This window comes from Hyperolius riggenbachi, chromosome 5 (genome assembly GCF_040937935.1).
Source record: "Hyperolius riggenbachi isolate aHypRig1 chromosome 5, aHypRig1.pri, whole genome shotgun sequence".
In the NCBI taxonomy this organism is placed as follows: Eukaryota; Metazoa; Chordata; class Amphibia; order Anura; family Hyperoliidae; genus Hyperolius; species Hyperolius riggenbachi.
In genome coordinates, this window is record NC_090650.1 from 340011248 (window position 1) to 340034602 (window position 23355).

Sequence of the window (23355 nt, forward strand, 5' to 3'; positions counted from 1 at the left end):
GACTGAACCGTGGATGCACAGGACTCTTACGCCAGCTGGCTTGATGGCGCAACGGGTGCGAGCATGCGCAACTTCACCCAAAGCCGGCGCATTACCGGAGCCGCCAGTGGGCAGTGGAGGGGGCCAGGAGGATGATGGGGAGTTAGTCCAGTTTTTTTTTTTTTTTTTAAAGAACACCGCTCATGGTCCCTTTAAAGAGAACCTGAGGTGTGTTTAAAGAATGTTATCTGCATACAGAGCCTGGATCTGCCTATACAGCCCAGCCTCTGTTGCTATCCCAAACACCACTAAGGTCCCCCTGCACTTTGCAATCCCTCATAAATCACAGCCATGCTGTGAGGCTGTGTTTACAGCTGTAGTGTCAGTCTCAGCTGTTCCTCCGCCTCCTGCATAGCTCTGGTCCCTGCCCCTGTCCCTTCCCTCCAATCAGCAGGGAGGGAAGGGATGCAGGCGGGGACTGGAGTTCTGCAGGAGGCGGGGAGAGCAGCAGACTGACACTATAGAGATAAACACAGCCAGCTCTGACAAGCTGTTTGTCAGCAGTGTGGCTGTGATTTAAGAGGGATTGCAGAGTGCAGGGGGACCTTGGGGGGTTTGGGATAGCAACAGAGGCTGGGCTGTATAGGCAGATCCAGCCTCTGTATGCAGATAATATTCTTTAAACCCACCTCGGGTTCTCTTTAAGGGCTCTGCCTCTGACACAGGAGACCCGAGTTTGATGCTTGGCTCTTCCTGTTCAGTAAGCCAGCACCTATTCAGTAGATGAGCTTGGGCAAGACTCCCTAACACTGCTCCTGCCTATAGAGCGCATCCTAGTGGCTGCAGCTCTGGGTCTTTTAGGCTGCCAGGAGAAAAGTGCAATATAAATGTTCTGTGTCTTGTCACAGCTGAAGCCTAAAAAGTGCAAAATATGCACGAAGTTTGGCAGCAGCACACCTAATGGCAGGCAGATAACAGACACAAACTCAATACTTAAAGGGAAGGTTCAAGCAAAATAAAAAAATGTGTTTCACTTACCTGGGGCTTCTGCCAGCCCCATGCAGCCATCCTGTGCCCTCGTAGTCTCTCACTGCTGCTCCAGTCCCCCGCTGGCAGCTTTCTGACCTCGGAGGTCGGCGGGACGCATTGCGTACATTTTTACGCATACCCGCTAGTGCAGGAACATTAACACATACATTTTTACGCATTACTGGTTTAATGCGTAAATTTTTACGCATTAAACCAGTAATGCGTAAAAATGTATGTGTTAATGTTCCTGCATTAGCGGGAATGCGTAAAAATGTACGCAATGCGTCCCGCCGACCTCCGAGGTCAGAAAGCTGCCAGCGGGGGACTGGAGCAGCAGTGAGAGACTACGAAGGCACAGGATGGCTGCATGGGGCTGGTAGAAGCCCCAGGTAAGTGAAACACATTTTTTTTATTTTGCTTGGACATTCCCTTTAAGGCATGTAAACAGAATGTGCACTTACCTGAGCAAGTTCTTTTTGTTCATTAACCAATCTACTGCAGCTAGCAATCATTTGATCCAGTGCATATAGCCTATCTTCAAGCCCCTTGATGGCTTTCATATTCTGATTATCCAATTTGGCAACTGTTTGACGGCATTCTGCCAAAAACGGCTGAATTATTCGTGGATCCAGCTAAAATTCAAATAAAAAGGTAAAAGTTTAAATTTATAAAAATATCAACAGTATAATTTTCAACATGATCAGAACAGATGCGATCATTAAAACTTGCAGGTAGAACAACAAACCAGATATATACAATCAACCATATGATTTTGTTTCAATCTATTGTGAACTGCTCACTCTTTTTTTACACAATTTGATCTGATTTATTTAGTTGAAGTATAAAATCATTCATAAAAATTATACAGTTAGGGCCCGTTCAGACTATCTGCATATGAAGAATGCGTTTAAAATCAAAGAAACGCGAGTTGAAAAACGCATGCGTTTTTCTTGCGTTCTAATGCGTATTCTATTGCGTTTTGCACACACACGTGACCCAGGGGAAAAAAAGAATTATGGGAAGTGCAGAGGAAAACGGACGCTAAAAACGTAATAGTACGCGTTTTTGATACGCGTCCATAGACGTTCATTGCGTCCGTTTCTATGCGTGACGCACAGAACTGCGTGCAGCAATGCGGATGAGAAACGTATGCGTCTCATACGCATACATGTGAACTAGCCCATTCAAGAGCATTAGATGCGTTTTTGGTACCCAGACACGTTCCCTGAAAACGTCTAGGAACGCGCATAGTCTGAACAGGCCCTTAATGGGGGCCTTTAGACTACCTTTGGTTCTCTAGAAATATTGTATTTTTATAACTTTAGGTGCGTACACACATACTATCAGTGTCATCTGTAAGAACCAAGCACGATCCTTATGGTGCCCATACATGGTACAATTTTCTCATCCAATCTTACAATTTCTATGTAATATAAGGGAACTGCCTAAATTATCCATTCAGTATATTCACATAATTTACCCTTATAGTACCCATATAGGGTACAATAAAAACTTAACATTTTCCAGTTTTTTCAATCAAAACGATCCAATCGAATGAAAGTTGAAAAGATTTTTTTTTTTTCGATCAAGAAAAATGAATGATTATCCTGTTTTTTTCTATAAAAATGCGATCAGACATGTTGGAAAAAATCAATATAATCAATCTAATGGAATAATGAAACTAACTTATCTAATCGAAAAAAATGAAAACTTGTACCATGTACGGGCACTTTTACACTACATAGAAATGGTAAGATTGGATGAAAAAAACTGTACCATGTATGGGCACCATAAGAATGACACTGCGGAAAAACAGTGCTATGCATTGCTCAGGTATTGCCAAATGGCATGCACTATTTTCAAAGTGGAAGCACATGTAAAATACACATCCATTACTCCCCCTTATTTGTATGTATAATTCTGAGAACTCATTCGAAAATATGGGTATATTTAATATTTATTTTTTTAGCCCACACTGTTTTTAGAAACCACGCGGAAGCATTTTTTGACATGATAGCATATGCTGTCAGAATACTTTTTTTTTTAATACAATTTATTGAAGTAAGAATATTTCCAGCTCTCATATCAATTCCAATACAACATATCATCATATTCTCTTCTCCAATTTTCAAAATTACAAAATACAAAATAAGCAAAACCCAAAAACAAAACAAAACAAAAAAAAAACCCTACTCTCCCCAATCTTCAAATCAACAATCTCGTTAAGAATTCAACATTATTAGAATTTATTCTTTAAAGATCTCCTCCACCAATTATCATCCAAAGTACTACAAAAGTAAAAAATTATAATCATTTTAATTACAGAAAGCTCCTTCCCCTACATCTCCACCATATCTTCATACTCCTTAGTATCTTGAAATTCACTCCATTTTCCCCATTTAGCATTACATGCTCCTAATCTATCCTGCTGCAAAGCAATCTGATACTCTTCACCATGTTAACCCACTCAACCTATTATTTAAGTGTTGGAGAACGCTGGCATCTCCACTTAACTGGGATTAAACTTTTAGCCACAATCAGGAGATGGGGAACATAGATTACACACAGATGCACTCTATTTAGTCATTAGCACTCATTAGGCAATGACTATGGGCAACTGACTGCACTCACACCAAAGGGGGCTGAATAATTACGCACACCCCACTTTGCAGTTATTGATTTGTAAAAAATGTTTGGAATCATGTATGATTTTCGTTCCAATTCTCACGTGTACACCACTTTGTATTGGTCTTTCATGTGGAATTCCAATAAATTTGATTCATGTTTGTGGCAGTAATGTGACAAAATGTGGAAAACTTCAAGGGGGCCAAATACTTTTGCAAGCCTCTGTAGGCCTGCAACTTTGACATAAAGCCGGATCTTTTCCACTCTTATGTATGACTGTTATATGGGCTTCTAACACATCCCTGGGCACTACTTTACTCTCTTTAAGGAAATTAAAAAAAATCTACACATAGCAGGTACTAAAACATCACTGAAATTGGTAAAATATTGCTTTGAAAAACCATTGGGACCTGGTGACTTACCCACCTTCATAGCCTTTAACATAGCTAACACCTCCTCCTCCTCACTTATCTCTTTTTCCATTATATCCCTAATTTCCTGTGATATTTTGACCATTCCAGATTCCTCTAAATATTTGCACATTCCCTTATGAAAATCCTTAGATCAATCTTTTGGAAGACCATACAATGAAGAATAATATTCTTTAAAAACATTCGCTATTTTGTGTGCCTGCAGCTCAACAACCCCCCCCATTATCCTTAATCTTAGGAATATATGCACTTTTCCTTTGTCCTTTTAATGCCCTTGCCAACCATTTCCCACTCTTATTAGCATGTTCAAACCATTTGGCAGAATACATTCTATTTTTCTCCCTCAGTCTGCCCTCCAATAATTCTGACAATTTATTTCTTGCACTATTCAAATCATCTAGGGCCTTTTGATCTAATGACCCCTTATGCGCTAATTCCAATTTCCTATTTCCAATAACAATTCTGTAATTTTACCATTATATTCTTTCTTTTTCTTGGCCTTGTGGGCCGGCCATACTATGCCCTTGTCCATACCATCCGACTCATTATCCTCAAAATACTCCACTAATGTTTTTTTTGATCTTATCTTTAACTTCTACATCATTTAGAAGATTGCAATCGAGTCTCCAATGCCAGTCACGCCTATTTCTAACCATCAAATCCAAATCAACCCATATTGGGGCATGATCTGAAATAGTTATATTCCCTATTCCTGCCCCTTTTACTCTGTCTCAAAAAAATGGTCCAAGAACAGCATATCTATCCTTGTGTAAATTTTATGACCATGCGAAAAAATGAATAGTCCTTCATAGAAGGAAAAAGTGCTCTCCATAAATCTATAAGATGGGCATCTTGAAAAATCATTTTAATAGTTTTGTTAGCTACGGCCGTAATATTCCTAGATCCCGATGACACATCCATTTTAGGCTCTGAGACCCAATTGCAATCCCCCCCCCCCCCCCCCAAATACCATACATCCCTCCCTGAACCCTTCAAGTTGTTCAAGCACCAATCTAAAGAAAGTAAGAAAGTAGCCTGTGATTCATTTGGCGTGTATATGTTGACAAAAGTATACACTTGACCCAATAGTTGAACCTTCAAAAAACAATAAATCTACCCTTCTCATCACTCTTTTTCTCCAAGAGTACAAATGGACAAGACTTACTCACCCCTATCGCCACCCCCTTTAGCTTTTTTAATCGGGGAATTTGAAAAAAAAAAATCTATCAAATATGGACAAAAGCATCCCAGGCATATATACTGTCATTTAACATGGGGAGACAAACCACTTGTGTAGGTGTACACTCCTCCACATAATAAGCATATTCAGGAGGAAGGGTCTGGAAGAAGGAGCTGACTGGTGATTGACACACGTCAACCAGTGTCAACCAGCATATGGAGGTACACTCCAACAGACATCAGGCATAAAAATGACGATATCTTAAAAGTAAAATACATTTTTACCTTTATCTTTATTGGTAGTGGTAATATGTAACAGATGCATTATGATTATTTTGTTATACAAATAATAAATGATTGATATTTGTCATGTAGTTCGTTCATGTTGTTTGATTCATCAGGACCCTGCCGGTCATTATCTTTACTACTGGCAGACATGAAAACAAGAAACAGACAGCACTATTGGCCATTGTCGATGAAACACACCCAGTAACCTTGTGATAGGCTTTTTTCATATAGGTCTGCACAGAGGTAGGTACAGAGGGAGATTCTGCTTGCTTGGCAGTTGGAGACAGCCATTATGCAGTGAGGTTCACAGATAGGAAACTGTCAGGGCCATGCCTCTGACATTACACAGAGGAAGGAGTTTCACAAAAATTAGAGCCATACAAACATCCCTAATGATCTATTCGAGAAAAGTTACAGATTTCTCATAGGAAAGTGGTTTTGGCTACTGATTGGGATGAAGTTTAATCCTGGGTTAGAGTTCCACTATAAGAAGAGGGATGACAATGTGGAGCAAGATAAAGTGGCTTCCAGCAGGCAGAACAAAGAAAGAAACAATGTGCTTGTTCATCTGTTTCACATAGAGATCCAGTGAGTTAGATCTCTAAGTAAAGTACATGCAATAGATGCGTGCCTCAGATGGCTTTAAACAGCCATCTCAGCCAAGTCCCAACTATTGTGTATGAAGCTTAAGTGGCTAACCCTTTTGTTTTATCCTCTTGGCAACTGTTTTTGTGTAATCCTTGTTCATCTGAGGAAGTGATGCTTAACCACAAACCACATCAGGTTCTCCTCAATTCTGGACCTACCCCTTTCCAGTCATGATCAATTATAAAATATATAGATGATTAGTGTATCATTTGTTAATGCAACACAGTAGGTTTGTAACCTTTAGCTTTCATTTACTATAAAAGTCCTGTTCACTTTGCTATATAAACTTCCCTTACCAAAAGTAAAGACTAATACAAAAAGCTGCAGAGCATACGACAACATCACAGTAGTTCAACCTTTCTAACTGAAATGGCTTATGAATGTAATGTCTGAAAACTGGCCTGTTGCTATGAAGACCTAATGCTCGGCAACCTGGCTTTGAAGTGCTGAGTGGTCTGTTGATGGACATTCAGCTAGCAGCTATTATCTTTCAGTGTAGCTGTGTTTTTACTGTGCTACAGAAAAAGCAATCAATAAATAAATCTTTAAAACACAGCCATTTATTTCAAAGGGTAAGACTTTGAGCATTGTCATTGCAGCGCCTCTAGTATGTGCAGGGGTATTTACTCAATTTGACCATAATTATGCTTAAAGTGTAATGCCAGTCATAGACATTGTTCCATTCCATGTATGGGGGGGGGGCAGAGAGAGGTGGGGCAGAGAGAGGGAGGAGAGAGAGAGAGGGAGAGAGGGAGAGAGAGAGAGGGAGGGAGAGAGGGAGAGGGAGAGAGGGAGAGAGAGAGAGAGAAAGGAACGCAGAGAGAGGGAGGGAAAAAGACGGAGGAAGAGAGGGTAGAGAGAGTAAGAGATGTAGAGAGAGAGGTGTGTGTGTGTGTGTGTGTGTGTGTGTGTGTGTTTGTGTACACACCCGCGGGGCTCATATGCAATTGCAACAAAGTTCCCATTCATTGATCTAAGTCACCGTTAGAAAGACCGCGGTATTTCTAAGGGCTCTTTCACACTAGAGGCTGCGGTAGAAAAGGCTGAAAGTCAGCCTTTTGCTTAACGCCAATACATAGCGTTTTCAAAGCGTTTTGAAAGAGTTTTACAGCTCATATGAAAACGTCCTTTTTTTTTTCTTCTATAAAAATAAGTGAACAAGTTAGCTGTAAAACGCTTTGAAAACGCTGAAGTTGGCGTTTTCCATTGACTATCATTGAAACGCCAACAGCCAACTTCTGCTGTAAACAGCCCTGAAAAAGCTCCTGGGAGCGTTAAAATGCAACGCTCTAAAACGCCGAGTTAGATATGAAAGGTAAAATGAAAGTCTATGGACTTTCTTTTACCTAGCAAAACGCCAACTTTGGCCGTGGCGTTAAAACGTCGAAAAATCCCTCTGGTGTGAAAGGGCCCTAAAGAAAAAGAAAAAGTTTCCCGTCCTCCCTTCACTTCCTGTAAGCGAGAGCGTTCACTTACAGGAAGAAAAAAAAATTGAGACTGAGGCCACCAGCCTCCTCTGAAGTGGGTTAGAGCCCGCGCGGTGCACTAAGGCTTATGGGCGGCTTTTTTCCTGGGTCCTCCTCGCGTCCTCCTACATTTTATTTGTAAGCATACCTTTCTTTTGTCTTCATTCACTGGTGCCATTATTATTATTGCAATTCCTTTGCAGCTGGCAATCACCTATTTCCTTACCCACGCTGGGCATTTAGCATAATTCTTATATATACAAGTTAAAAATTTTTATATATATATATATATATATATATATATATATATATATATATATATATATATATATATATATAGCAATTGATTCATAATATTATTACTTGTGGTGCTGCTATATATACAGTATATCTAATATTTTTTTTTTTTTTTGCACAAGTTTGGTCCACATTGCTGCTGCCTAGTTGGGTTCATTATTAGCATGAATTTGTTTGCTTCTTATTTTTGTATCCATTTTTGGTTAGACACTTTTTTTTCTTAATTTTCATTGGGTGTGCTAGTAATTTTTTGGAGGTCATTTGAGGAACAACATTTGACCTAGGCGTTATTGCTTATGTACCGTAAACTCATTTACTGCGATTTTCTATTAGCCGACCTGCCGCCAACTTTTTGGTGTTTTAATTGCTTTTAATGTTATGCGGAATCATTGTTTAACAAAGTAATACTGGTTTACGTCTATACAATATTGGTCAGTTCAGTTTTTTTGGAGATCAGCTTTTTGTTTTTCTTCATTGGAATAGATCAATGCATTGTGAGAAGTAGTGATAAAGTTATTGGCGAATTAATGGGAGTTGAAATTTGCTTGGATGGCATAAGGTGAAAAACGACTGAACTGGTTAAATAGATGAAAAATTATATCCTAGGAGAAAACTCAGGAGAAAAAATGAAATTGCATATACATTTTTTTCTTTCAACTTTTTTTAAAATCGATTTTCTCAAAAACTACAAGTCCAATTTGATTTTTTTTTTTTACACTTGTTCCCATGGAAACACAGAATCCATGCCTTTCGTATCGGCGGGTTGTTCGTAAGTCGGGGACTACCTGTACTGGCTTCAGAACAAACAGTAAACAAACATTCTGCCGGGATGTACATTTCAGAATATAAATCAGGGTGAGGAAAGATTTCACAATGGGCAAACACTACATCATTTATACATGACTATTGTAAAACAGTAAGCATTTTAATTCATTACGTTATTTTCAGTACAGTTCTACTTTAACCTCCCTAGCGGTATGGACAGAAATGTCCGTTCAAAAAAACATGCTGTGAACAGTATAAACATGCATACACATCAATACTCTCCTGCACTGTATACTAGACCATTGCTTGACACATTTTGGCAAGTTACAGGAAAAAAAAAAGTTTTAAAAATAAATGTTATCACTGTTTGCACAGAAATCCTGGGGAAATTGAACGCTGGGAAGGTTAATAAAGCAATCTCAGATATTTTCCTGTAGCCGAGCAGCACTTTCTCCCAGACAAATTGAAGGAGTATAAAGAAATGCAGCCTGAAAGGACTTACGAGGCCAAAATGCTTAAAAAGGTCAAGTACCTGGAAGCTGTTTAATTGCACGGAGGACACCGTCCGCACCCTCCGTGCAGTTCCGCCGGGTCCCCTTCCTGAAAGCGCCCCGCGTGCCGATCGCGACCCCACAGGCCGGGTCGGGCTCTCATGACGCTCCTAATATGGCCGCTGGAGCTGGCGGCGGCTGCGCAGTCCGCATTGCCCCGAGTGCGGATGCGCAGCTCTAGGGCCAACCCCTCCGAACCACGCACTGTAGCGTGGATCGGAGGGGTTGGCCCTAGAGCTGCGCAGCCGCACTCAGGGCAATGCGGACTGCGCAGCCGCGGCCAGCTCCGGTGGAAATATTAGGAGCGGCATGAGAGCCCGACCCGGCCTGTGGGGTCGCGATCGGCACGGGGGGCTTTCAGGAAGGGGACCCGGCGGGACTGCGCGGAGGGCGCGGACGGCGTCCTCCGTGCTTTTAAACAGCTTCCAAGTACTTGACTTTTTTAAGCATTTTGGCCTCGTAAATCCTTGAAGCCTGTCACACACCATGAAGAACATGAAATTAAATTAAATACGCACGCAGAGAAATCAATTAGTACTCTAAATGTGTGAACAAGTCCTTGTCTCCTTTCTGTGTCAGAATAGCTGTAACCATTATGGGAAAACACTGCCGGACTCCAATAGCAACTTAGATCAAACACTATACTTCAATCTGAGAAGCACAACAAATATTTCCACATTGCCTCATTTCATCTGAGACATTTTCTATGGCCTCTATGGTGGAAAAAGGACTCATCATCTCCCATATTAGCTTTGAACTATTTAAATGCTGACAGAATAATCTGGGTACACCCGAGATCCCAACTTTGTTCTGGTTGCTTTGGTCACATCCAGAATTAGATGCACAGATGAGAATTATGAAATAAGTACGGTACTTAAAGCATATCATTTTCTTTTCTTTTACAGGGGATGATGCACTTCCTTGCTGGTCACTCTATACTGTGACCTTATTCGGTGCCTATAACACAAAGAATTCTCCAAACCGATACTTCCTGCTGTGCCGGTCTTTAACTCGCATGTAAGTTGGAACCTGATGCAATAACATAAACTAGCCTAAACATTTGCTCTTAAAGGGAACCTAAACTGAGAGGGGTATGGATGTTTCCTTTTAAACAATACCAGTTGCCTGGCAGTTCTGGTGATCTCTTTGGCTGCACCAGTGTGAATCCCACACCTGAAACAACCATGCAGCTAATCCAGTCTGACTTCAGTCAGAGCACCTGATCTGCATGCTTGTTCAGGGGCTGTGGCTAAAAGTATTAGAGACACAGGTTCAGCAGGAGAGTCAGGGAACTGGTATTGTTTTTAAAGGAGAAATAGCCTTCTCAGTTTAGGTTCCCTCTGTGTAAATGTAAGGAAAAAAATAAGACGCCTCTGGATCTGATAGAGCCTCGTCTTAGTCCCTGGTTCCAGCGCTATCACTTATACTTATTTTGTCAAAAACTCTTCTGTAAGTAAATACAATTTTACAAATATGGTCACTTGACCTTAACCACTTCATATTTTTGGGCATTAATTGAACATCCAGGAGCGAAATCCGCTGATGCGCGCTCGTTTTCATGCACAACCACGCACCTGTTCAAAAGTGAATGATTGCTGCCATATTAAAAGTAAAAAAATTGTGGCAAATAGTGTCACGATAATAAATAAAACGTGTTCCCCCCCCCCCCCTCTGTAATGAAGTGTTAACCATGCCTAGCCTATGTCACCAGTAGTACAACAGAGACCAGCATACTCCAAAATCTCTTGCAATTACATATTCTTGCTGTATTGCAAAGGATCTTCACAGCAAGTGAGCAATAGCTAGTAGTGAAACACCAGTGCAAGTTATAGGCAATAGATGGTGCAAGATATAGGCAATAGTCCCCAAAGTGCTTGTCAGCAGTAATATAGGCTATAATCAAGTAGATAAAGCTAGAGTCCCAGTCCAAATATCCTATAACAGGCAACAGACACTGGCTGTTTCAGACGATCTACTTTTTTCTATTGTAATATGTCTACTTAAAAATATGCCTCAGAGGTCTGGGAATACATTTATTACTTTTAGCTCAAAGCTAATGGCTTTAAATATGCTATTATAATCACTACTTATGGAAGATGTATAGCAAGTAGCCAGTTTCATCATGCAAAATTATTGTTTAAAAAAACAAAACCATGAAATGTACTTGTGAGAATGTAAACATTGAAAGGAATTGCACCTAGAGTAGGAAATCCTTAACCTCCTTGGCGGTTAATTTTTTTTTTCCTTATTAACCACTTGAGGACCTAGGGCTTTCTACCCCTTAAGGACCGGCCACTTTTTTTCCATTCAGACCACTGCAGCTTTCACGGTTTATTGCTCGCTCATACAACCTACCACCTAAATGAATTTTGGCTCCTTTTCTTGTCACTAATAAAGCTTTCTTTTGGTGCTATTTGATTGCTCCTGCGATTTTTACTTTTTATTATATTCATCAAAAAAGACATGAATTTTGGCAAAAAAATGATTTTTTTAACTTTCTGTGCTGACATTTTTCAAATAAAGTAAAATTTCTGTATACATGCAGCGCAAAAAATGTGGACAAACATGTTTTTGATAAAAAAAAAACCCATTCAGTGTATATTTATTGGTTTGGGTAAAAGTTATAGCGTTTACAAACTATGGTGCAAAAAGTGAATTTTCTCATTTTTAAGCATCTATGACTTTTCTGACCCCCTGTCATGTTTCATGAGGGGCTAGAATTCCAGGATAGTATAAATACCCCCCAAATTACCCCATTTTGGAAAGAAGACATCCCAAAGTATTCACTGAGAGGCATAGTGAGTTCATAGAAGATATTATTTTTTGTCACAAGTAAGCGGAAAATGACACTTTGTGAGAAAAAAAAAAAAAAAAAAAGTTTCCATTTCTTCTAACTTGCGACAAAAAAAAAAAAATGAAATCTGCCACGGACTCACCATGCCCCTCTCTGAATACCTTGAAGGGTCTACTTTCCAAAATGGGGTCATTTGTGGGGTGTGTTTACTGTCCTGACATTTTGGGGGGTGCTAAATTGTAAGCACCCCTGTAAAGCCTAAAGGTGCTCATTGGACTTTGGACCCCTTAGCGCAGTTAGGCTGCAAAAAAGTGCCACACATGTGGTATTGCCGTACTCAGGAGAAGTAGTATAATGTGTTTTGGGGTGTATTTTTACACATACCCATGCTGGGTGGGAGAAATATCTCTGTAAATGACAATTTGTTAATTTTTTTTACACACAATTGTCCATTTACAGAGATCTTTCTCCCACTCAGCATGGGTATGTGTAAAAGTACACCCCAAAACACATTATACTACTTCTCCTGAGTACGGCGATACCACATGTGTGGCACTTTTTTGCACCCTAACTGCGCTAAAGGGCCCAAAGTCCAATGAGTACCTTTAGGATTTCACAGGTCATTTTAAGAAATTTCGTTTCAAGACTACTCCTCACGGTTTAGGGCCCCTAAAATGCCAGGGCAGTATAGGAACCCCACAAATGACCCCAATTTAGAAAGAAGACACCCCAAGGTATTCCGTTAGGAGTATGGTGAGTTCATAGAAGATTTTATTTTTTGTCAAACGTTAGCGGAAAATGACACTTTGTGAAAAAACACAATTAAAATCAATTTCCGCTAACTTGTGACAAAAAATAAAATCTTCTATGAACTCGCCATACTACTAACGGAATACCTTGGGGTGTCTTCTTTCTAAAATGGGGTCATTTGTGGGGTTCCTATACTGCCCTGGCATTTTAGGGGCCCTAAACCGTGAGGAGTAGTCTTGAAACGAAATTTCTCAAAATGACCTGTGAAATCCTAAAGGTACTCATTGGACTTTGGGCCCTTTAGCGCAGTTAGGGTGCAAAAAAGTGCCACACATGTGGTATCGCCGTACTCAGGAGAAGTAGTATAATGTGTTTTGGGGTGTATTTTTACACATACCCATGCTGGGGGGGAGAAATACCTCTGTAAATGGACAATTGTGTGTAAAAAAAATCAAAAGATTGTCATTTACAGAAGTATTTCTCCCACTTAGCATGGGTATGTGTAAAAAATACACCCCAAAACACATTATACTACTTCTCCCGAGTACGGCGATACCACATGTGTGGCACTTTTTTGCACCCTAACTGCACTAAGGGGCCCAAAGTCCAATGAGTACCTTTAGGATTTCACAGGTCATTTTTGTTTCAAGACTACTCCTCACGGTTTAGGGCCCCTAAAATGCCAGGGCAGTATAGGAACCCCACTAATGACCCCATTTTAGAAAGAAGACACCCCAAGGTATTCCGTTAGGAGTATGGTGAGTTCATAGAAGTTTTTATTTTTTTGTCACAAGTTAGCGGAAATTGATTTTAATTGTTTTTTTTTTCACAAAGTGTCATTTTCCGCTAACTTGTGACAAAAAATAAAATCTTCTATGAACTCACCATACTCCGTACGGAATACCTTTGGGTGTCTTCTTTCTAGAATGGGGTCATTTGTGGGGTTCCTATACTGCCCTGGCATTTTAGGGGCCCTAAACCGTGAGGAGTAGTCTTGAAACCAAATGTCGCAAAATGACCTGCGAAATCCTAAAGGTACTCATTGGACTTTGGGCCCCTTAGCGTACTTAGGGTGTAAAAAAAAGTGCCACACATGTGGTACCGCCGTACTCAGGAGAAGTAGTATAATGCGTTTTGGGGTGTATTTTTTACACATACCCATGCTAAGTGGGAGAAATATCTCTGTAAATGACAATTGTTTGATTTTTTTTTACACACAATTGTCCATTTACATAGAAATTTCTCCCACCCAGCATGGGTATGTGTAAAAATACACCCCAACACACATTATACTACTTTTCCTGAGTACGGCGGTACCACATGTGTGACACTTTTTTGCAGCCTAGGTGCGCTAAGGGGCCCAACGTCCTATTCACAGGTCATTTTGAGGCATTTGTTTTCTAGACTACTCCTCGCGGTTTAGGGCCCCTAAAATGCAAGGGCAGTATAGGAACCCCACAAGTGACCCCATTTTAGAAAGAAGACACCCCAAGGTATTCCGTTAGGTGTATGGCGAGTTCATAGAAGATTTTATTTTTTGTCACAAGTTAGTGAAAAATGACACTTTGTGAAAAAAAAACCAATAAAAATCAATTTCCGCTAACTTTTGACAAAAAATAAAATCTTCTATGAACTCGTCATACACCTAACAGAATACCTTGGGGTGTCTTTTTTTCTAAAATGGGGTCACTTGTGGGGTTCCTATACCGCCCTGGCATTTTACAGGCCCAAAGGGGGTGATTGATGGGTAATTAGTGGGTGTTTAGGGTAGAGAACAGATGTAAACACTGCACTTGGGAGGTGATCGGACGTCGGATCTGCGGGCGATCTATTGGTGTGGGTGGGTGATCAGATTGCCCGCAAGGGGCAGGTTAGGGGCTGATTGATGGGTGGCAGTGACAGGGGGTGATTGATGGGTGATTGATAGGTGATTGACAGGTAATCAGTGGGTTATTACAGGGGAGAACAGATGTAAATATTTCACTGGCGAATTGATAAGGGGGGGTCTGAGGGCAATCTGAGCGTGTAGGCGGGCGATTGGATGCCCGCAAGGGGCAGATTAGGGTCTGATCTGATGGGTAACAGTGACAGGTGGTGATAGGGGGTGATTGATGGGTGATTGATGGGTAATTAGTGGGTGTTTAGAGGAGAGAATAGATGGAAACACTGCGCTTGGGTGGTGATCTGATGTCGGATCTGCGGGCTATCTATTGGTGTGGGTGGGTGATCAGTTTGCCCGCAAGGGGCAGGTTAGGGGCTGATTGTTGGGTGGCAGTGACAGGGGGTGATTGATGGGTGATAGGTGATTAGCAGGTGATTGACAGGTGATCAGTGGGTTATTACAGGGAAGGCCAGATGTAATTAATGCACTGGCGAATTTATAAGGGGGGGGGGTCTGAGGGCAATCTGAGCGTGTGGGCGGGTGATTGGGTGCCCGCAAGGGGCAAATTAGGGTCTGATCTGATAGGTAACAGTGACGGTTGGTGATAGGGGGTGATTGATGGGTGATTGATGGGTAATTAGTGGGTGTTTAGAGAAGATAACAGATGTAAACAATACATTTGGGAGGTAATCTGACGGCGGGTTTGCGGGCGATCTAATGGTGTGGGTGGGTGATCAGATTGCCCGCAAGGGGCAGGTTAGGGGCTGATTGATGGATGGCAGTGACAGGGGGTGATTGATGGGTGATAGGTGATTGGCAGGTGATTGACAGGTGATCAGTGGGTTATTACAGGGAAGAACAGATGTAATTAATGCACTGGTGAATTGATAAGGGGGGGTCAGAGGGCAATCTGAGCGTGTGGGCGGGTGATTGGGTGCCCGCAAGGGGCAGATTAGGGTCTGATCTGATAGGTAAAAGTGACAGGTGGTGATAGGGGGTGATTGATGGGTGATTGATGGGTAATTAGTGGGTGTTTAGAGGAGAGAATAGATGTAAACAATGGATTTGGGAGGTGATCTGATGTCGGATTTGCGGGCGATCTATTGGTGTGGGGGGGTGATCAGATTGCCCGCAAGGGGCAGGTTAGGGGCTGATTGATGGGTGGCAGTGACAGGGGGTGATTGACGGGTGATTGACGGGTGATTGACAGGTGATGGACAGGTGATTGACAGGTGATCAGGGGGGATAGATGCATACAGTACATGGGGGGGTCTGGGGGGGGGGGGGTCTGGGGAGAATCTGAGGGGTGGGGGGGTGATCAGGAGGGAGCGAGGGGCGGGGGGGGGATAAAAAAAAAATAGCGTTGACAGATAGTGATAGGGAGTGATTGATGGGTGATTAGGGGGGTGATTGGGTGCAAACAGGGGTCTGGGGGGTGGGCAGGGGGGGGGTCTGATGGGTGCTGTGGGCGATCTGGGGCAGGGGGGGGGGGAAATCAGTGTGCTTGGTGCAGACTAGGGTGGCTGCAGCCTGCCCTGGTGGTCCCTCGGACATTGGGACCACCAGGGCAGGAGGCAGCCTGTATAATACACTTTGTAAACATTACAAAGTGTATTATACACTTTGTATGCGGCGATCGTCGGGTTAACATCCCGCCGGCGCTTCCGTATGGCCGGCGGGATGTTGCGGCGGGTGAGCGGCGCCAGGCGGAGGCGGAGGATCGCGTCACGGATGAAGTGATCGCTCCGCCCATGCCCATACAAGGACCGCCGCCAATTGTCAATACGGCGGTCCTTGCGGCGTCCACTTCCCGGCCGCCAATTGTATATACGGCGGTCGGGAAGTGGTTAAAAAAATCCTTTTTTTTTTAATTTTTTTTTTTTGTTTCATGTAAAGCTACCAGAGTGGTAGCTACATGAAACACCACTAGAGGGCGCATGTGGCCCTCTAGTCCGATCGTCGCCGGCATCTATAGCAAACAGGGGAACGCGTATATAACGCGTTCCCCTGTTTGGCTTCTCCTGTCGCCATGGCGACGATCGGGATGACGTCATGGACGTCAGCCGACGTCAGGCACACCCGATCCAGCCCATAGCGCTGCCCGGAACTCATTGATCCGGGCAGCGCAGGGCTCTGGCAGGGGCCCTCTTCAGCCGCTGCGTGCGGCCGATCGCCGCAGAGCGGCGGCGATCAAGCTGTGCGCGCGGCTAGCAAAGTGCTGGCTGCGCGCACAGCAATTTACAGCACATAAATCGCCCCACCAGGGGCTGAGATCTCCCCCTGCGCGGCATAGCCCGAGCTCAGCTCGGGCTTACCGCCAGGGACACTTTTTTTCTTACATTTTTTTGTTTTATTTTTCCCTCATTGGCTAATCTCAAATCTGCGTGCAATAAAAAGTACTCCGAATGCCCAGAACAGCAGCTAGATTATTTCTGTGGACCAAAATATTGCCTTGCAATCCCCTTCAATCAAACTTTGAATACGGTTTGTGGGAAGGTTTGGTGTGTGTGTGTGTGTGGCAGGGGGGGGGGGGGGGGAAATCAGTGTGCTTGGTGCAGACTAGGGTGGCTGCAGCCTGCCCTGGTGGTCCCTCGGACAATGGGACCACCAGGGCAGGAGGCAGCCTGTATAATACACTTTGTAAACATTACAAAGTGTATTATACACTTTGTATGCGGCGATCGTCGGGTTAACATCCCGCCGGCGCTTCCGTATGGCCGGCGGGATGTTGCGGCGGGTGAGCGGCGCCAGGCGGAGGATCGCGTCACGGATGACGCGATCGCTCCGCCCATGCCCATACAAGGACCGCCGCCAATTGTCAATACGGCGGTCCTTGCGGCGTCCACTTCCCGGCCGCCAATTGTATATACGGCGGTCGGGAAGTGATTAAAAAAATCCTTTTTTTTTTAATTTTTTTTTTTTTGTTTCATGTAAAGCTACCAGAGTGGTAGCTACATGAAACACCACTAGAGGGCGCATGTGGCCCTCTAGTCCGATCGTCGCCGGCATCTATAGCAAACAGGGGAACGCGTATATAACGCGTTCCCCTGTTTGGCTTCTCCTGTCGCCATGGCGACGATCGGGATGACGTCATGGACGTCAGCCGACGTCCTGACGTCAGGCACACCCGATCCAGCCCATAGCGCTGCCCGGAACTCATTGATCCGGGCAGCGCAGGGCTCTGGCAGGGGCCCTCTTCAGCCGCTGCGTGCGGCCGATCGCCGCAGAGCGGCGGCGATCAAGCTGTGCGCGCGGCTAGCAAAGTGCTGGCTGCGCGCACAGCAATTTACAGCACATAAATCGCCCCACCAGGGGCTGAGATCTCCCCCTGCGCGGCATAGCCCGAGCTCAGCTCGGGCTTACCGCCAGGGACACTTTTTTTCTTACATTTTTTTGTTTTACTTTTCCCTCATTGGCTAATCTCAAATCTGCGTGCAATAAAAAGTACTCCGAATGCCCAGAACAGCAGCTAGATTATTTCTGTGGACCAAAATATTGCCTTGCAATCCCCTTCAATCAAACTTTGAATACGGTTTGTGGGAAGGTTTGGTGTGTGTGTGTGTGTGTGTGTGTGTGTGGCAGGGGGGGGGGGGAAATCAGTGTGCTTGGTGCAGACTAGGGTGGCTGCAGCCTGCCCTGGTGGTCCCTCGGACAATGGGACCACCAGGGCAGGAGGCAGCCTGTATAATACACTTTGTAAACATTACAAAGTGTATTATACACTTTGTATGCGGCGATCGTCGGGTTAACATCCCGCCGGCGCTTCCGTATGGCCGGCGGGATGTTGCGGCGGGTGAGCGGCGCCAGGCGGAGGCGGAGGATCGCGTCACGGATGACGCGATCGCTCCGCCCATGCCCATACAAGGACCGCCGCCAATTGTCAATACGGCGGTCCTTGCGGCGTCCACTTCCCGGCCGCCAATTGTATATACGGCGGTCGGGAAGTGATTAAAAAAATCCTTTTTTTTTTTAATTTTTTTTTTTTGTTTCATGTAAAGCTACCAGAGTGGTAGCTACATGAAACACCACTAGAGGGCGCATGTGGCCCTCTAGTCCGATCGTCGCCGGCATCTATAGCAAACAGGGGAACGCGTATATAACGCGTTCCCCTGTTTGGCTTCTCCTGTCGCCATGGCGACGATCGGGATGACGTCATGGACGTCAGCCGACGTCCTGACGTCAGGCACACCCGATCCAGCCCATAGCGCTGCCCGGAACTCATTGATCCGGGCAGCGCAGAGGGGGGCTCTTCAGCCGCTGCGTGCGGCCGATCGCCGCAGAGCGGCGGCGATCAAGCTATGCGCGCGGCTAGCAAAGTGCTGGCTGCGCGCACAGCAATTTACAGCACATAAATCGCCCCACCAGGGGCTGAGATCTCCCCCTGCGCGGCATAGCCCGAGCTCAGCTCGGGCTTACCGCCAGGGACACTTTTTTTCTTAAATTTTTTTGTTTTATTTTTCCCTCATTGGCTAATCTCAAATCTGTGTGCAATAAAAAGTACTCCGAATGCCCAGAACAGCAGCTAGATTATTTCTGTGGACCAAAATATTGCCTTGCAATCCCCTTCAATCAAACTTTGAATACGGTTTGTGGGAAGGTGTGTGTGTGTGTGTGTGTGTGTGTGTGTGTGTGTGTGTGTGTGTGTGTGTGTGTGTGTGTGTGTGTGTGTGTGTGTGTGTGTGTGTGTGTGTGTGTGTGTGTGTGTGTGTGTGTGTGTGTGTGTGTGTGTGTGTGTGTGTGTGTGTGTGTGTGTGTGTGTGTGTGTGTGTGTGTGTGTGTGTGTGTGTGTGTGTGTGTGTGTGTGTGTGTGTGTCTCTCGGAATTAATTTATACTATTGGGCTATGTTGCCTAGTACTTTCAAATGGATGTTATTTTTTTCAGAATTATAGGAGCTCTCCCCCCTTAGAGGGTCTGTGAGTAATATGCCTGTATACAAAAAAAAAAAGTGCCGGGAAACGTGGGTGCCCAATGTCGGAAAGTAGAATATCAGTAAATTTACCAATATTCTACTTTTTAAACTGGCAATTAAGATAGTAAGATATTGGTAAATAATAGCTATATTTTACTACAACTAAACCTAACCTTCTTTTCACAAAGCCCTCCCTCTACCTACGCCTAACTTTAACCACCCACCAGCTGATGCCTAACCCCTAACCCCCTGCCCCCGTGACTAACCTTGCTCAGGAGAAAGATTAAAGTGGAACTGGATTCTTGCACAGAGAAAATAAACAAGGAAATATAGAGAACATAGAGAAATGCACCCTGTATGTATCTAGAGCGTTTAGCCTGTCTAATTCCACCTCATTTGTGTCTAATCACAAGTTGTAATCTGATCTCTCCCCTGTGTCAGCTGACTGCCACGGCAGAGGTGGCGGATAAGCTCATTTGAAAACACAGGCTGTTAACAAGATGTCTGCTTCCAAGACTCAGGAAGTAAAATTTGTATCAGCTGTAACAAAGAAATGTTTTTGTGTTTAAAGGTTATTATGCTGTTGTGTATCTTTTAGAGCAGAGAGGAAGTTCTGAGTTCAGATCTGCTTTAATCTGATATGGGCCACAGAACACAAAAGTCAAATTGGGTCACTAACACCCAATACCTGTATGTATTTAATATGGGTTTCATGTACAGTATGGTGATAGACAGTACTTCTGCAGGGCCCTGCATAAGGACACGGTTTATTGCAACATTTGGGCTGATTTAATTAAAGACAAATGCTCTCACTTAATCAAACCACAAACATCGATTACACAATTATTATTTTTGTGTCTTCCTCCATCAAGACTGTAGATTCATTTTAGAACTGATGCAGCTCAAACAGGTACTAAACATCCACTGAAAACCTGCCTTTTAGGCACCTGCTGAGTGAAGCAGCTGAATTTGACACCTATCTTATCTCGGCGTGAATCTGGGGACATAAGAGCTACTAAGTATCAATGCTAACATGATCAGTGCAGGACTTCCTACACATTTCTTAAACCAATATAGCTCTGAATCTGTGGATACATCATTCTGGCATTGCTAGTGGACAGAATACTGGTTGAGGGTGTTGGCTTTGCTGTACGGTTTGATCCCTGGTTAAAAATAGTACGAAAACAGAAAGGCGTCTTTGTGCAAAGCTCCCTAATGATCCTGTTTACCAGTGGAGTGGAGCGCGCTCTAAGTGGCTGCAGCACCAAAGCGCTTTGAGTCTGCCAGAAGAGAAAGGCAATATAAGGGTTACATGTCTGGTCTTAGCACCAGGGATATTTTTGGCAAGCAATTGAGCTGGACTTCTCTGCAAGGTGAGATATTAGGAGACACTAGAACTTCTCCTATGAACTTTTTGGGAGTCTCGAGCCTTGGGTGGGAGTTGGTTAGGATTAGCCACCAGAGGGTTAGTTAATGGTAGGCACTGGTGGAGGTTGTGGTTAAGGTTTGCAGAGGGTGGGCTGGGGAGATTAAAGGTAGACATTGAAGGGGAGCTTAATGTGTGGAATTTATGGGACACCAGGTTCTGTGGTAGAATTGCTGGTACAACGGAAGCATTTTTAATTATCGGCAGTTTTCACTGACTTTAATGTTAATGTACAGCTCAGTGTGGAGATCTCAGGCATCAGACTTAACGAAGAGCTGGCAGTGTCGAGTTTGCATGAATAATTCTGGTAATAGTAAGAACCAACTATAAGTCTTGAAATGCGCCCTAACTCTAGGGTAATTAACACAACGTAAGCATTTAAAGTGAACCGAGCACCTTTTTAGCACTCAGGACATTTCTGTAGCACATGACAAAATGCATGCCAACAATCTGTTTCATTATTAAAATAAACTTTCATTTACCTTGTATTTTACAATCAAAGTAGTAGTATTAGCCTGTTTCAGCAGACCTGACCGTCCGCAGAGCTCTCAGGACGCTAATTATTTTATTGAGCTAATTACCCATAAGTAAACAATAGCTTTTCTCTCAACAAAGGGGGTGGGTAATTAGGACTGTTTGACACATACTATGTCTTTGAAGAAACAGTCCTTCTGGGTAATTAGCTCAATAAAAGAATTAGCGTCCTGAGAACTCTGTAGACGGTCAGGTCTGCTGAAACAGACTAAAAATACTACTTTGATTGTAAAATACAAAGGTAAATGAAAGTTTATTTTAATAACGAAACAGATTGTTGGCATGCATTTTTCATGTGCTATAGAAATGTCCTGAGTGCTAAAAAGGTGCTCGGTTCACTTTAAAGACAAAAAGTACCCTCACTGAGTAAATGTAATGACACAACACCATGGATAAGGTTGCAAAAATAGTACAAAATGTATTGGTAGATAACACGAACTGATATTTAAAAATAATTAAAAAGTTCCCCAGATGTAGGTTACCGTGTTTCCCCTAAAGTAAGACCTACCCCGAAAGTAAGGCCTCCCTTATATTTCAAGCGTTCTTGAAATATAAGACCTACTCCGAAATTAAGACCTAGCTGGGGGGGCGCTTTGTGTATGGGGAGGTGGGTGGTCTCTTACCGCACCTCCCTTGTGGCTGCGTCCCCCTCCGTTCCAAGTAATTCCTCCGGCGGCTGCATTGTAATCACTCTGTAAGGGTGCCCTTTGACCCTCACGCAGTACGCTAGGTCGGCTCTGCGCTGGCGCTCTCTTCCTGTCATCATGAGCGCCCGGCTGATGCGTCCCTGGTGCACATTGATTAATCAATGTGCGCCTGGGACGCATCAGCCGGGCGCACATGATGACCGGAAGAGAGCGCCAGCGCAGAGCCCCAACTAGCGTACTGCGTGAGGGTCAAAGGGCGTCCTTACAGATTGATTACTATGCCGCAGCAGCCGGAGGAATTATCGGTACTTGGAACGGAGGGGGACGCAGCCACAAGGGAGTAGCGGTAAGAGCTTCCCCATACACATAGCGTCTAGCCCCTCCCACCCCTGAAAATAAGCCCTAGCACACATTTCCTCCCCAAAAAGAATATAAGACAGTGTCTTATATTCGGGGAAAGACCGTATAACCATACGTCCTGAGCACATCAATACCTCAATAAATATATAGGATATAGGTGTTCACATGAAACATAATTTAAACTAGCTCTGGTTAAGCACAAATTTATATGTGAGTAACAAGAAGTGACCACAAATATGGTCTTGAAGCGTGGATGTAACAGGATTGAGAAGGATGCAAAAAAAATGCCCCTTTAATGTCCAACCAAAATACAATTGGCATATATATTGTGCAAAAATATATCTCAAGAATTGGAGATAGCGTGAGTCAAAAATATAAATAAAGATTTGCTAGAACAATGTAATAGTGCACAGAAAATGTCCGTGTCAAAAAAGCATCCACGCTTCAAAACCATATTTGTGGTCACTTCTTGTTACTCGCATATACCTTTGTGCTTAACCAGAGCTTGTTTAAATTATGTTTCATGTGAACATGTATATCATATATTTTTATTGAGGTATTGATGTGCTCAAGATGTATGGTTATAACCTAAATCTGGGGAACTTTTTAATTGTTTTTAAATGTCAGTTCGGGCTATCTACAATACATTTTGTACTATTTTTGCAACCTTATCCATGGTGTTGTGTCATGGCATCCAACTATAAGTCTTATCCAACATACAGCAATCAACCAAAGCCTGTACATCTTCTAATGCTGGGAATACACTATAAGATTTTTTGGCAGATAGTTCAATA

At 43.4% G+C, this 23355-nt stretch overlaps 1 protein-coding gene across 2 annotated transcripts in view; it reads right to left on the reverse strand.

Moving 5' to 3' along the window:
• The window catches only part of RB1CC1 (RB1 inducible coiled-coil 1), a 228457-nt gene that overhangs the window by 124277 nt on the left and 80825 nt on the right, over positions 1 to 23355 (reverse strand). For both annotated transcript variants that reach the window (XM_068237380.1, XM_068237379.1), the window contains exon 7: positions 1470 to 1640. In XM_068237380.1, the coding sequence (XP_068093481.1) occupies positions 1470 to 1640 (171 nt within the window). The remainder of the gene's footprint in view (positions 1 to 1469; positions 1641 to 23355) is intronic.